Genomic DNA, 17218 nt, shown 5'->3' with positions numbered 1-17218 from the left:
TTTATTTCTTCTAGTTCTTAATAATAATAATAATAATAATAATAATAATAATAATAATAATAATAATAATAATAATAATCAGTTATCAATAACATTGTAGAATTAAAACGAAAAAAAAAATATAAAGTAAGTTTTCACATTTCCAAAACTATATTGCAATTAATAATCTAAAAATAGTTATATATACTTCATATTACCATAATAAGATATTTCGGTAATTTAAGCAAACTTCAACTCAAAATCATAATCCTAAATTTAGGAACTAAAAGTAAACCATAATTACAATTTGTTTTTATATCAAAACCTAAGATCCGATAATAACATCTCATCATGAATTATTGACATAATATATCATTATATCAAAGAGAGTGAAAAAAGAAAGTTTGAACTAATAGATATTTACACAAATAATAATAAAAACAACAGCGATTACTATATCACAAAATACTTAATTACTAGTATCTTGAGACTATTATGACCCTTTTCACTATCTACACTTAACAAGAATAAAATAACAATAAAACTCATCTTAGTTCTCAGTGACTCAGAATCCTCTAGGATCCCACTCTAAACAGGAACACAACCTAACTCATGATTTAATTACGTTTTAGTGTTTAATCACCGAAATTTTTTTTTTATAATAAAAGTAATTTATATAAATAAAACATTTAGTACACTATACTTTTATCATACATTTTGGTTTTTCTACTTCTAATCTGCGACTCGATGTAACGGACAGATTATGCTTGAGTGAATTTGTTCTTAATTCGCTGTATGGTATAGTGGATTACATAAAAAAAAATTATAGTAAATTATTACGGTTTACATAGAGTAGATTTAGAAAATGAATATAAGTTGTTTCAGAAAATTATATTTGTGGAAATTTAATTTCTAAATATTTTATTTATATAAATTGTCTTCATAATAAAAAATTATAGATGAAATTTAATATAGAAAAAGAGATATTAATTTAGAGATATTAATTTAAACATATTATTAATATAAAAATGTGTTATATTACCATTAATTATTCATATGTTGTGTCAACAAAATAAACTAAATAAAAAAGAAATTTTTATATATTACTACTATTTCAATTATTTTCGTATTTAAAGTTTTCAATATCTTAAAAAGTAGTACATATGAGATATCCAAATACAGCAATTCTTTATATATATATATATATATATATATATATATATATATATATATATATATATATATATATATATGTTACGATGGATACATTGATTATAATATTTTAAAAAATATTAAAATTAAAGTAATATTTTTTATTATTAAATAATATTTTTTTAAAAATATTGCTTAAAAAAAGTTACAAAAATATAAATAAATGTGTGATTTTAATTTTAACAACTATTATATTATTATTGTAGTCACTATATATAATCATATTATAATTCACACACAAAATAAATATATAAAAATAAAAGTGATAATTAATTTAAAATAGATAAAATATTAATAATATATATTTAGAAGTATATCAAATATGTATTTAGTATGACCAGTAAAATATCCTATCATTTTTTAAAATGAACCTGTTTTCCCCATAAATAACAATAAATAAATTCTAATTAATAAGTGGGAGTAGTCTAGTTTGAGTAAATAACTTAAATAAGCTCTTTTGAAAAAAGCGTTTAAAGCATAAAAACTTTTATTAATAGTAACTTATAAATAAATTATTTTTTATTTGAATTTTTAGTTATAAAAATACTTATTTTAAAGTTGTAGCGTTTGGATAAATAACTCAAAAAATACAAAAAAAAAATTACACAAGAGAATGAATATTAAAATAACGGATAACGATGATAACAAATACTTTCCAATATTAAATGTTAATTTTACATAACATAATCACTAATATTATGTATGATATGGTAGGTAAAAATAAAAAATAAATATAAAATGTGTGTCAATGTATATTTTGTTGCTGTTTTTTATTTTTTTATACTCCTATTAGAACTTCTTTCTCCTTTATTAAGGTCAAGAACTTGCTATAATTAACTATGAAAATAATAGCAAGCTATAAAAACACATGCGAAAAAAATAAAATTAAAACTAAAATTTCATACCACAATTAAATACAAATTTAATAATAAAAATAGAGTGATAAAATGATAAAAAAAATACCTAAAAGAAATATATGCAGTAGATTATTCAGATGGAATATTGTCTAAAAATAATGGTAAAAGATCAATACTTCCAGCAGATAAATCATTACGTGAGAATGATGGTGGAAGGCCAGTACCTAGCAGACTTTTACGTAAAAATAATGGTGGAGGAAAAGTAGATTTTTTTGTTTTGAAATTAAATTTTTTAAAAGAAGTAGTAGAATGATTATCAAGAAGCAGAAAAGTTATATATTTCTACTTCTTCACAAAATTATGAATTAACTTTTCAAAAAATTAAAAAAAATTTTCTAAAATAGTGCCAAACATGTATACTAAAATTTTTCACAATTCAAAAAAAAAAAAAAAAAAAAAAGTAATTTGTGCTGTTTCTCAAACGGACTCTAAACAGACTCTAAGTAACAGTAAAAGTGAAGCTGTAAAGGGTGGTAGGTCTAAGGAAAAAAAAAAAAACATTAATTAAAGCTGAAAAAGAAAATGAAAATAAAAAAGAATAACAACAAAGGTCTTCGGTTGGGACCCACCTTCGAATCTATGACAGAGACATCAGTTTTCATTTTCTCATCTCCTCTCTTCCCTTCTCTTGTTGCCCCCTTTGCTTATTTTAAATAAACTGAAATAAATTAATAATAAAGAATTATTTTATTTTTTATTTCCTTTGCTGCTTAGGACTTTATATTATATAGTTTTTATATTTATATTTTATATATATAGTCTAAAGTTGGAAGCTTTGTATTCTTATGTTATATGGGTGTGATGGTTGTGTGAATTCTCAAGCCAAGCAAAGTCTTCTCTTTCACACACTTTTCAATCTCAAAAACCATGGAAGAACAAGAATCTAGGGTTTGACAGCATCAAAGGTCTGTGCTTTGGTGCTTTCTTATTCTTTTTTCCTTGGTTCATTGAAGATAAGATTGGGTTGAATTTTTTTATTTTTATTTATTTTCTAAAGCAGATATAGATATGCTGCAATTTCTTCTAACTCCTATTAGTTAGTTCTGATCCCAGGGTCTTTGTTTGTTCTACCAACAACAGAAAACATAAACAAAAAAGAAAAAAAATTGACCCTTTCTCATCCTTTGATGGAATTTTGAGACTTGAACAAGAAAAATCCTGTTTTTGTGGCTCCCTTTGAAAAAAATGGGATTCTTTATATCTGGGTCGTTTTGTATGCCACTTATGGCTGAATGTATGGTATCTGTGTTGATAACTCAGATGTTCATGTTTTTTTAGTATTAAGGCATGTTTAGCTTCTGATTTGAGAGTTCTTGATTAACTTAGATAGATAGATAGATAATTAGATAGTTAAGAATGGAGGAAGTTGAACAAGCTAATAGATTAGCTGTTGAAAGCTGTCATAGAGTTCTTAGTATTTTGTCTCAGCCAAGGGATCAAGTTCAGAATAGGAATTTAATGGTGGAAACTGGTGAAGCTGTGTTAAGGTTCAAGAAAGTTGTTTCTTTGCTTCACAATGGTTTGGGTCATGCAAGAGTGAGGAAGCATAGAAAGCTTCAAGTACCCTTTTCTCAAAGCATACTCTTAGATAACCCGAATTGCTTCAAGAACAACAACAACAACCTTAACCATGGTCAATCAAAGAAAGTAGTGATGCTTCATGAGAATTCAGTTCAGGAATTGGGATCAAGTACGGTTAGGAACTCACTTTCTTTGGTGAATCCATCTTTGGAATTGAGCTCAAGTGCCAAAAGTACTATTAACCAACAAGGTTCTTCATCTAGTCACTATCAGTTCCTTCAACAGCAACAAATTCAGCAACAAAGGTTGTTGATGCAGCAGCAACAGCAGCAGCAACAAATGAAAAATCATGCTGAGATGATGTTCCGAAGGAACAACAGCGGCATAAACCTCAATTTCGACAGCACTAGCTGCACGCCGACAATGTCTTCTACTACTAGGTCTTTCATTTCTTCCTTGAGCATAGACGGAAGTGTGGCGAACCTGGACGGAAGTTCCTTCCATCTTATAGGAGCTCCACTCTCTTCTGATCAAAATTCGCAACAGCATAAGCGAAAATGTTCCGCTAGAGGCGACGAGGGCAGTGTGAAATGTGGAAGCAGTGCTAGATGTCATTGCTCAAAGAAGAGGTAATACCAATTAGTCATTAATCATTAATGTCTGTTATTAAATTTATGGAGTTCTTTATAATGAGAATTAATCAAACTATATGTTCTAAGCAGGAAACATAGAGTGAAGAGATCAATTAAGGTGCCAGCTATCAGCAAAAAACTTGCAGACATACCTCCTGATGATTATTCATGGAGGAAGTATGGACAGAAACCAATCAAGGGTTCTCCTCACCCAAGGTTTGTTCACTCTCTTCTTTTGGAGATTTGACTGGTTCAAGTGGGACATGAACATATAATTGTGCTGTTCTTTTTCTAAAGTTTCTGAAACCATTTTGGCTATTTCTGACCCTTTTGCTCTTTTGGTATGCATTTATGGTGTAAACTTTTTCTTTTTCAGTAGTAAAAAAGTAACCTCACATGATGCACTTTGTTTGGTGGATATGTGTCTGTGTGTGTGTGATGGTGGTGGTTCTATATGAGTTGCTAGTGTGTTTGTAATTTTTCCTTTTTGGTATTCAGGTGGATTTGAACATTATATACTTCAATTTTATGTTTTAGTATCAACAATTCTAGCATCTGCCGCGCAATACGGCGGTTCAACACACGAGGTTTCCACCTAATGGGGTCCGGGAAGCTTAGAAATAGTCACCTTCCATTGTGCTTAGGCTAAATCTTAAATCCTAAACCCTGAACCGTAAACAGTAAACCACATAGATAAAATTGATCTCTACAGACAATCAGATGTTGCCATGTAGCATGACCATAATCCGAAAGAGAAACGACTTTTATCTAGGTGGTAGTACTTGATTAGATGTCAGTGTAAAACAGTTTTACAGTTTATACTGACAGTACATCGAAATTAAACCTTGGAACTTTTGTCATTGCTCTTTTGTTTGATGTAATCATGAATTTCGGTAGCGATAGCATATATAAGATTAATTTGTTATGAGACTGAGGCATAGTTTGTGTTACTTGCAGGGGATATTACAAGTGCAGCAGCATGAGAGGGTGCCCTGCAAGGAAGCATGTTGAGAGGTGCTTGGAAGAGCCAACAATGCTAATTGTTACCTATGAAGGAGAGCATAACCATCCAAAGTTACCAACACAATCTGCAAATGCATGAAACCACTTCATTGGAGAGAGAGCTTACCAAAAACAACATCAAGCCCTCATTCAAATTTGTCAAAGACCTTCTTGTGATGTGAGATTCATTGGCTTCAGAATGCTGCTGTGTACATATTTTGAGTGATGCAAGCAGGGATTGATGGATGGATGGATTGATGATATTGTTCTTGGTGCAGATTTTGGCTAACAAGGCCTTTTGATTTTAGAAAATGAAAAAGTATGTAAAATTGGGGTAGTTTCAATTCTCAAGAACTCTTTTTTTTATTTCTTTTTTTGTTTTTTTTCTTCTTTAAGATATATAATCTTTCTTGAGCATGTTATAACCATTTTCAGGGTTTTCTAAATGAATGGAATGCCTTTGAAAAGTGTCAAGTTTTTTTTCTTGAAATTTTGGTTCTCTCCTTATTCTTTTAACACTTTAAGACATTAATCTGACTTTCACATAGTTTTGCAAACATTAATTTAATTTATTCTTTCATTGTATATTTAGTTATTTACCTATCAAGTTAATTCTTAAATTGATGGTTATTTTGTACTAGTTCAGAAAAAAATAAAATAAAATAATTTTTTTTAATATATAAATCTTTCCCTGTGTCTAGTGTTTTAAAAACTTAAAGTTCTAACCTTTGTTTCAGTTTGATTAGATTAACTTTAACTCTATTCACCTATTAAATGAGAAGATATATTTTTCTTGACACGCCAAAATAAGATAAGATATGAATTAATTTATATGTGGTTAACGTCCATGTCAATCTGATAATTATTTGTGTCAAATTTAATAGTAAAACAATATTAAACTTATTTAAATTTTTTGAGATAAAAATAATACATTTGAAACGTTAGGGACTAAATTAAGATTTTGTCCAAATGTTAGAGGATAAAATAATACTTTACCTTAAATTTATACTTTTTATTAGTTTGATTAGATTAACTCCATGTCTTACCTATAAAATGATTCTAAATTTCTAAGGAACATGGTAAGCACTGAAAAATCCTTTAAAGATATGTAGACAAATTTCCTTTAGAGATTGGATGTTTAGGCTTAATCAAGAAAAACCATGGACAGGGTACTGATAATGGAGTACCAACAAATTGGATAACTAGCATTGTTTTGTTCCTTTCTTTGTGCATTGTAAGTTGAAGCTGATGTTGGACCATTAAGTCAAGAATTGAATAGCTCCTTGATTGATCAATATGTAATGATTGAGGTTGGACTATTGAAGACATGAGCTAAGTGTCACCACTATTTCTTGAATTGCTATGCTTACATGTAAAAGCTTCATTGAATATGTTGTTCCTCCTAATAGAAACTCAATCTTGGTTTGTGGAAGTTTCTAACCACAACATGTGACTTGCTAGGGGACCAATATGGGCATTATGCTCTATATATTATTCATGGATCCAAAACCAATTCTTATCATAGCACTTGTGTTTGTTCAATCTTTTTTTTTTTTATTGTCTTAAAGAGATTTTTATTTTTTTTTAATTCATATGATTATAAGACATTGATAGTTTGAAACTTGATTTAAAAATAACACACTATTCAAAAATATATATTAAAAAAATATTTATACAATAAAGAAATTTGAATTAAAGAAGGTAAAGGCGGGGGGGGGGGGGATTATTTCATTACCATATGTAACAAAGTTAAAACAGACATAATGGGCAAATTTTTTTTTTTCAATTTTATATTCAACAAATAATTTAATCCATCTATAATTTCACTATTCTATCAAAACTATTAATTTTTATTTCCATTTTAAACCATGTTCATATCACACGCTATACCAATGTTTAAGGTATGAAAATAGAAAAGAAAAGTAATTGCTTAAGAATTTGAATAGGAAAAGAGACCACCAGATCTAGTCACACTTTTAGCCTCGTTAATAATTATTATTTTTTGACCATTAATTAAAAAAGTAGTTAAGGCAAATATCATCAAGGTTAAAATAGGAAACATAAATTTAGATATCAAAAGAGACAATCTCCTATATATTGTTATAGACTTATAGATATCAATGTCTTAGATCTACTGAGATATATTTGGGGTATTATTTAAACTAATTTATTGATAAAATTTTAAGTTTATTAAGCAATCTATCATACACCAATTTTGAACTATTGAATTACACTAATGCATGATACACCATGTATAGTCCACGACCATAGCATTTTATTTAGAGAATAAATTTTAGGCTTTGTGATTTTAAATACCTTGCCATAATGCCATAAAAACACTAGTAGCCATTTATAATGATAACATTATTTTTTTTTTCTATATGCTCAAAGCTATATTACTATAATTAATCACTAGAAAGCTATATTATTTTTTTTAAAAAAAAATAATTTCCATATGTATTGTCACATGAAAGTATTTAACTTTTACACTTTTTACCTCAAAAAATCGTGCACAATACAAATGAATAACTATTTAGAATAATTTTATAACCATAGAATTTTATATTTGATCTCATTCATAAATCATAATAATGATAATTATTTGTCTTTCTTTCCTTCATTTCTAATTGTACATAAAAGTTGTACAGTTGTACTTAATATTTATCATAAGTATTAAGAGTTTGTCAATGAATTCACCTAAAGTCACAAATTTGAGTCTCTTTATTTTTAATAATAATAAAAAAAAATTACTAAGAGTTAGAATGTTAAACCCACCTAATTTTAAAATGTAAATTTGACTAGATAAACCCTACCGAAATTGTTTTATTATTATATTCAGTATTTCTCCCTTATTGGGCACATCTAGTCTAGAATTTTAATTAGGATTAGGATGGAGTTTAAAGTGCTTGTTTGGGTGTCATTATTTTGATAAAAAAAGATATTTTTTATTGAAAAAATATATTTTTTTATTTTTTAGCGTGTTTGACAAATTTCTAGTAATAAAAGTAAAAGCACTAAAAAAATAAAAAATATCTTTTTTGAGAAGCTGTAATTTACATATTTTTTAAAAAAAATATTTTTTCTTTAAAAAAATATGTTTTTTATATAATAAATAAACAAAAAAAATATTTTTATATTATTATACTCAAACATAATTGATAGATAAAAAAATCTTTTTACATGAAATATCTAAACATAAAATTACTTTTACTTTTTCATAAAATATTTTAGAAAAAGATAACTAAAAAAAAAATATTTTCTTAAAAACTGACCCAAACAAGCCCAAAGTCTCTTATAATAATATAATGACTTAAATGGCTTACAACATTGAAAAGGAAGAATATATTACTAAACATTTCTACACTAACACACTAAAAAAATTAAGATATAATCTAAAGATGTCTCACTTGTGAATAATTATAATAATGATTATCCCACTAATCCTCACTTATGAATAATTATAATTTAGTGTACACATGTTGCTAATAGGGATCTGGTGACAAGTCCAATTTTGATTTGATATGTGAAGAAAAAAATGAAAGGCATTATTGTAATAATGGTTTTGTTCTGATCGAGAATGAATGAAATGAGGGTAGACTTTTGTTTCAACAGATTGATGATTATTTCCACCAATATATATATATATATATATACTTTGATGGAACAAAAACTATGGGCTCTACCTATTTAATTTTGGATTGTCTATCAGTATCATCACTATCATTGTTAGACTAATTAAACCAATAATTAAAGGGTCAAATCAGGAACAAGCACTAAACATTCGTATTAACTCCCAATAATTAAAAAAAGAACATTCGTATTAACTATTAAGGATTTTTAATACAAGATGACGAAAGATAAATTAGTGAGAGTTTATTGCAGAGTTATTTCTCAATTTTTTAGTGCATTAACGAAATTCTCGGGACTGTTTAGTTTGTTTGTTTCTTTCGGTTGCGATGTTTTTAATGTTAATAATACAAAAATAGACTATTACACTACCATAAATGCAGTGATTAGCCACGAAACCGTGGTTAAAATCAAGAAATTCCATAGCGATTAAGCTTTAGCAACGAATACATTTCTGTGGCTAACAAGGGCGACGCCTTTTCAGTTAGCCACGGTTTTCGTCCGATTAGCCACAGTTTTATGATCTGTGGAGACATCTGAATAGCCACGGTTTTTACGTTATTGGCCACATTCTAAACCGTGGCTAAATGACAACAGTGTAACCAACAAGTATAGCTTTGTCACAATTTTTTCGTGGCTAATATTGGTAAGCTGGGCTTTTTTGCCACATTTTTTCCGTGGCTAATATTGGTAAGCTGGGCTTTTTTGCCACATTTTTTCTGTGGCTAAACATTGTTGGGTTATTTAGCCACGATTTTTCCGTGGCTAATCATAAAAGATAAATTAAAAAATATATATATATATAAAATAAAGATGCTACTTAGAACAAAATTATATTATACAAAATTAAAAAGATTAGCCATATCCATATAAGTAATATTTTTAGTAATAAAAATATGAAATTTAAGTAACAGTGTTGAAAAGCAAATATCCTGAACTAAATGAGTTTAAACTATTACAAAATCAAGTATCAGAATGTATCATTATTAGATCTCTAACGTCTTCATTGGAATACCTGCAAAAACATTCAAATAAGATTGTGTTATCTCTTAATTCATGAAAAAAAAGTCCCAAGACATTATTTAAAATAATATTTTAATGTAGTTAAAAAAAAATAGGAATGCATACCCAATAATGCTGAGTTTTCATTTTCACAACATAAAACATCTTATTGAACCCGTCATCAATCAATATATATATTGCTAGACTTGATATCCTGGTGAACAACTTTCAATTCAATTGCTTCATGCAAGTAAATAAGCAAGCTTGTCAAGAATAAAGATAAAATAGAGAGTGATATTAATGATATTTTCTCATATTAAAATTTAACTATAGTATTATTTAACGAGACAAACGAATACTATTAGCGAGATTGGATTGTAATCAAAACCATTTAGAGAAAAAGAACTTAGGGCTTGTTTGGGTGAGCTTTTAAGAAAAGATCTTTTTTCGAGTTATCTTTTTTTAAAATATCTTATAGAGAAGTAAAAGTAATTTTATGTTTGGATATCTCATGTAAAAAGGTCTTTTTATTAATCAATTATGTTTGGGTATAACAATATAAAAGTACTTTTTTGTTTATTTATTACATGAAAAATATCTTTTTTTAAGGAAAAAAGATGTTTTAAAAAAAGATGTACATTACAGCTTCTCAAAAAAGATCTTTTTTGATTTTACTAGTGCTTTTACTTTTACTAATAGAAATTTACCAAACACGTTAAAAAATAAAAAAAAGATCTTTTTTCATTGAAAAAATATCTTTTTTAAACAAAATAATGGCGCCCAAACATGCACTTAAAGTAAAAATAAAAATGTGTTAGAAATTACTAAGGTCAATATTTTAAAGTAGAAAGTTGAGCTTACCAGGTAACTATCGAATAAAATTTTCATGCGGACCTCTCAGGTAAGTGTCCCTTGTTCCATGGCAACATGCATCCATTACTCTAAGTTACCATTATTCACATATTCATCCATTAACAGCTTAAATATTGAAACAAACACTAAAGCAAAAATGCTATTGATAATACAAAGAAATAGATAATTAGATACTATGTACTCGAAAATTGTGAGAGCACAGATAATAACTTAAAGAAGTGCAACTTTATTCAATGTTGGTATCAGGACCTTTAACACTATTTTCTACTTAGTTCAAATTTATCAATATTCATATAAGTTTCAATAATTACAAAGCTACAAAGCTAAATTAAAAGTTGAACAATTTAAAAGAAAATACAAACTTGCATGGAGATCCCAGCATTGACAAGAGACAAAGTTGCAGCATTGATACACACAGATCTAGTTCCTACATAAGAATATTGGGAAAGAATTAGTGAATGGTAAAAAAAAAATAGTCTTTTAAATACAAAAAAAGTAAAGATCCAAGAGAATATTAGATAAACATAAAAAAAGCTGCTTAGGGTTCCTTCCATTCTTCTTTGTAATTCAGGATTGCCTGCAAAATCTTGATTTCCGCTATTTTGGAACCTTCTTTGGTGACTTAAAGCTGAATTTACTAAGGATACAGAGAAACTGAACAATAGTGTGAACTTGTGAGGGAGTTCTTCCAATTTTCTAGTGAGTAGGCTTTACTTTGGTGTTGAGTGAAAATTACTTTTAAGTTTTCCGCCTAAAATTTCACTTGTAAAAGTTCATTTGAATTTATTTCAGTCAAGTAATTGAGATTTTTAATTTAAATTAATAATTAACTATAAAAATATATAAATTATAATATATATCATATTTCAAAGACGGTACATACTAATTACTGTTTCAAAAATAAACTTACGTTAATTTATGTTTGGATATTTTTTTTACTAAATTGATAAAAAGGTAATAAAAAATAAAAAAATAAAATTTAGAAAAACTAATGCATATTATAAATTAGAGACAAAAAAAATGTACTCTTTTTTATCATAAATTTTATATATACTTTTAACATTCATTCTCAATTAATTAAAGCAATAAGTACGTACTCTTTTTATACTATTTCAACTAATGCATCTTCTAGTCACTAAAAAAAATTAATGCATCTTCGGTTACTCAATGCTGAATTTACTAATAATGCATCTTCGGTTACTCAATGCTGAATTTACTAAGGATATGGAGAAACTGAACAATAGTCTGAACATGTGAGAAAGTTCTTCCGATTTTCTAGTGAGTGGGCTTTACTTTGGTGTTAAGTGAAAGTTATTTTTTTCCGCCCAAAATTTCACTTGTGTATTGTAAACGTTCATTTGAATTTATTTCAGTCAAGTAATTAAGATTTTTAATTTAAATTAATAGTTAACTATAATAAAAAAATATAAAATTATAATTATATATCATATTTCAAAGACGGTACATACTAATTAGGATTATGGATTTTGACTCGGATTTAAAAAAATAAAAAAAAAATTAGCAGAGAAAAAAAATATTAAAATTTTGTAACTATTTCAAAAATAAACCTAGTTAACTTATGTTGGATATTTTTTTATTAAATTAATAAAAAAATAGAAAAATAGAAAAATAAAATTTTAAAAAATTAATTACATATTGTGAATTAGGGACAAAAAAAATGTATTCTTTTTATTATGAATTTTATATTTTTATCGTTTATTCTCAATTAATTAGAGTTATAAGTATGTACTCTTTTTATATTATTTCAACTAATGCATATCTTATCAATTGAAAATGGCTGAAAAGGAGAGAGAAAAAACCATCGACAAACTAGATAAGTTTGCACTCTTAGTGTGTGTTTGGATTACAGTTTATAAACGGGAGTTTGTATAAAATTGATTTTGTAAACTTGATTTTGATAAAAAGTAAGTTTGTGTTAAAGTGATTTATGTTTGGTAATTTTTGTATCAAAATTGATTATAATAAAATAAATGCTGTTTGGCTTATACCATTCAAAATCACTTTTAGATAAAAAATTACTAAAATAGACCTCAACTTAAATAATTTTTTTATATTATCCTATAATTTTAATTTAGATATTTAAATAAATCTTATTAGTTAATTTTATAATAAAATTAATATTTACTTACTAAAATAAAAATAACATATAAAAATAGATAAAATATATTTTTAAATAAAAATAAAACAATATAAATTTTATAAATATATAAAAGAATATTTAATCAAATATGTTATATTTTTTTAAGTATTAACTAAAAATGTTATTTTAGTATTTTTTTTACATCGTATTCTTATTCTAGTACTCTCAATAATCTTATTCTTAATATTAATTTAGAATCCAACGTTTATGATTTTATTATTATCTATGATTAATTTTTTATTTAATTTTTTTAATAGAATCATAATCTATATTATAAAAAATTATACTAAAACATAGTATATGAGAATTACAATTATAAAAGAGAGTACTAAAAATAATAAAAAAATTAAATATTTACTTTATAGTAATTGAAACAAATCTGAAAATCCTTGATGATCTTTTTATATAGTATATTTTTAGTATTTTTAGTACTCTTTTTTTAGTATGTTATAATTTTTTATTATTATTATTATTTACAGTTAATTTTTTGTTTAATTTACTTTACCTAACAGAATCAATAAATCATATTATAAAAAGATAATAACAAACATAATACACAAAAATCACAATTATAAAAGTGTATAATATCAAACAAACAGTTGAAAAAAATAAAAAAAATAAATAATAAAAAAAATAGAGCTCATATAAATAGAAATAACAAGAATTTTATAAATAATATAATAACATACATGAAGGATAAAGTTGGTAAAAGATAAATAAATGGTTAGTATCATGGCTAAAAAGCTGGTTAGGAAAACGCAGAAGCTAAAAATAGTCACTTCTTGTAAACGTTGGTTTTGGCAGCAGAATCACTTCTGCGTTCATGGAAAAAAATTTTGCCAAACCAAAAGTTGTAGCTTTCAAGAAGTCTAAACGTACTTCTTCCCTTCCAACGAGTTTGCCAAACACACCCTTAAAAATTGAAATTTATTATTAAAGTTTAAATTTGGAAAAAATAGGAACTGCTTATAAAATTTTTGAAAGGGATGGAAGGAAACACTAGAAGCGCGTAATTTAAAAGTAGACATCGTTTGATTTCGCCACGGTGAGCATTGGGTCTGTGGTAATTGAGAGAGTCTAATTCAAATTAGCCACAGACAAACAAAAACGTGGAAAACTTTCACACAATTTAACCACGGAAAAAAGCAAAACGTTGCAAGTGATTACGACGATCATAAAAATTTGCCACTGTTTCTTGTTCGTGAGTATTTTCCTGTGGTAAACTACCGTGCTTCTGGTAGTGTTAGTTTCCTTATAACTTACAATAACGTATATTGAATTATTGACCACTGAGGGACATATTGAGAAAAGGAAACGACACGGGATACATGAATATATTAAGAGAAAATTTGAGAGTAAATATTGGATAACTAACATTTAATATAAAAGAAAAAAATAATCTTCTAAAAATAAAAATATTTAAAATTTAATTAAAAAAATATCGAAAATTCAAATTCAGCAAAAGTTCGTCTTTAACGAGCTTTATACTCATAAATTAATTTCAATGTTTTGTTACACACGAAGATATGTGTGGGCATCCATGCGTCTCTTTCTGATTTTTTAAATAAATAACAATTAATATTTTAATATTTTATAAAGTATAAATTAAATTTTAAATGTTTTATTATCTTTTATAATTATATAAAATATTTTAAATAATTTTTGTATCATTCTTCAGAGATTACAAGTATAATAGAAACATCTGTCGATAAAAGAATCACCTTAAAATGATCATCTCGTGGCTATTGAAAACGAGTCAAATCAAATAGTTCTATTTCTCAATCTTTCGACTTCGATTCCGTATGAACAAGTCATAAAAATTGAAAAAAATCGGTCATTCACAACCAAAATTTCTTGAAAAGTTAAGAATTAGTATAGTAATCCTTTTGAAAATTCTAAATTGAATGAATTTAGTCTTATACGTACGCCTAATAATAAAAAATACATATTATTTTTAATTTTATTTCTAGACCATCAGCTAAAAAATAAGGTTGGATATGTCAACACTAATAGTATTTAAGTGTGTTTAAATATATTCTAAAAAGGGTTAAGTACTATTTTTGTCCCTAACGTTTTAGATCAAAATCAAAATCGTCCCCGACCTTTTTTCGTTATTAAAATCATCTTCAACGTTTAAAAACGCTTTAAAATCATCCTTTTCCGAATTTTTGGACCAAAATACCCTCATCATCATCATTCTCCTCTTCACCTTCCTCACCCCACCACCTCCACTGCCACCAACAATGTCGGCGAGAAGAAGAAGAAGGCTTTGCCGGCAAAAAACGACGCAGCGACAGCAGTGACAACTCGCAATCCCTTCCTCCTTCGCATCGCTTCTCTCTCTTTCTTCTTCGATGAACCAGCGGCGGCAGCACCTCCTTCAAATCGCTTCTCTCTCTCTCTCTCTCTCTCTCTTCTCCGATGAACCAGCGACCCAGCGGTGGAGAACCAGCGACCCAGCGGCAGCAGCAACCCGTCCTTCCCTCTCTTCGCATCGCTTCTCTCTCTTCTCCAATGAACCAGCGGTGGCAGTGCCTCCTTCGCATCGCTTCTCTCTCTCTCTCTTCTCCAATGAACCAGCGGCAGCAGCGACGACCCTGCAGCAACAATGGCAGCCCTACAGCAGCAACTCATTTCTCCTTTCTTTGCATCGCTTTTCTCTCTTTCTCTTCTCTAATGAACCAGCGGTGATCCAAGGATGACCTTGTAGCGGCAATGGCAATCCAATAACAATGCTGTCGCTGCGTCGTTTTTCTCCGGCGAAGCCTTCTTCTTCTTCTTCTTCTCACCGGGAATGTTGGTGGCAGTGGAGGTGGTGGGGTGAGGAAGGTGAAGAGGAGAATGATGATGATGAGGGTATTTTGGTCCAAGAATTCGGAAAAGGATGATTTTAAAGCGTTTTTAAACGTTGAGGATGATTTTAATAACGAAAAAAGGTCGAAGACGATTTTGATTTTGACCCAAGATGTTAAGGACGAAAACAGTACTTAACCCTTCTAAAAAAATATTTGTCTTTAATAAAACACAATTAAATACAAAATATATATTAAACGAGTATCAAATAAGTGTCATATCAAAAATATATTCAATGCGCAAATAAAATAACTTAACAAAGTACCTGGACTCAAAGATAGACTGGAAAACAAAATTAAAACAACAAAACAACACAAAACTACAAAAGCAGCCTAGGTTTTTACCGTTGATTTCTTTAAAACCATAAAGATAATCACACTAAAATATGTATATAAAAAGAGAAACAAAATTATGGTTTCCTTTTATATTTGCAGCAGGTTTTCTTTGTTCTACCCTTTTTTTAATTAAAAAAAAAGTTTTCCTCGTTTAGGTATTTTATTAAAGGAAAAACTCACTTTTTTTAAACTCCCTCCCATTCTCTAATTATATCTCCTTAAGTGTATGTCTATATGTTATATTCAATTAAATCCTTAAAGAAAAACAAAGTGCAAAACCACCCATAAAAAGTGCTTCACTTTAATCTTTCTAGTTTCTATTGAGTTGCTATCAATTTTCTTTACCAACAATTTCTACTTTCCAGCAGTAAATGAAAAAAGCTTAAAAACCAGCCGAAGTTATTATTTTTAGCCCATTTGTATATTGTTAATCAAATGGATTGAGCTCTTAGTTTTAACCTTTTTTTTTTTTTTGTTCATATAGATTCGACAACCCCAATTCTAAATATTATAACATCATAATATACCTACACTACACACTTATCCACACAACTAAAAGTTTCATATTTAATACTTAACATATTAACTAAAGTTTGAATCCCAGTACACCATATTAAGAGGCATGATTTACCACAACGCCGAATACTGTGGCCCAAAAGTCTCAAGCAGCACTTATACTTTTTCATTTTTTCCTTTATTTTTCATTAAATCATTTTTGGATCTTTATTTTTGGTAAAATTTTCTCAACTTCACTAGACAAAAAACAATATACAAGAGGCAATATGCGCCGCAGTACAACAATGCACAATAAATAAACGGTATAAACATTGTCAAAAACCTCTAGATAATAAAACCTGGGGCCTAAAAGACTTTGATGAAAGGGTTTTTTTTTTTTTTTTTTTGTATACGATTTAGGGTTTAATATTGATGTATTGGCATAAAACATTTTATACTTATTTGGTGGAAAAAGATTTTATAATTTAGTCTTCCAATATCGGTGCGTTTTAACTCACAATAATTTCTTTAAAAATAATACATAAAAATACATAATTACTTGATACTTGATACTAGATATATAAAAAGAAAAGTTATACTAACCATTCA

General features: G+C 27.5%; 1 protein-coding gene across 1 annotated transcript; it reads left to right on the top strand.

Moving 5' to 3' along the window:
* The first annotated feature begins 2859 nt into the window (after nt 1-2859).
* WRKY21 (WRKY DNA-binding protein 21) lies at nt 2860-5730 on the top strand. The gene is made up of 3 exons (XM_016331695.3): nt 2860-4258; nt 4352-4477; nt 5219-5730. Exons 1-3 carry the CDS (start codon nt 3465-3467, stop codon nt 5361-5363), a joined length of 1065 nt encoding a protein of 354 aa, XP_016187181.1. The 5' UTR covers nt 2860-3464; the 3' UTR covers nt 5364-5730.
* Nucleotides 5731-17218: the final 11488 nt, after the last annotated feature.

Source organism: Arachis ipaensis, chromosome B3 (assembly GCF_059453495.1).
Source record: "Arachis ipaensis isolate K30076 ecotype BB chromosome B3, ASM5945349v1, whole genome shotgun sequence".
Classification (NCBI taxonomy): Eukaryota; Viridiplantae; Streptophyta; class Magnoliopsida; order Fabales; family Fabaceae; genus Arachis; species Arachis ipaensis.
The sequence above is the reverse complement of the archived record's forward strand: the minus strand, read 5'-3'. Positions and strand labels throughout refer to the sequence as shown.

Excerpts from the sequence above, each read along its gene's own strand:
- WRKY21 (XM_016331695.3), top strand. The coding sequence starts at position 3,465 with ATGGAGGAAGTTGAACAAGCTAATAGATTAGCTGTTGAAAGCTGTCAT. Across the intron at positions 4,259-4,351 it reads TGTCATTGCTCAAAGAAGAG|GAAACATAGAGTGAAGAGAT; the intron begins GTAATACCAATT and ends TGTTCTAAGCAG. Across the intron at positions 4,478-5,218 it reads AAGGGTTCTCCTCACCCAAG|GGGATATTACAAGTGCAGCA; the intron begins GTTTGTTCACTC and ends TGTTACTTGCAG.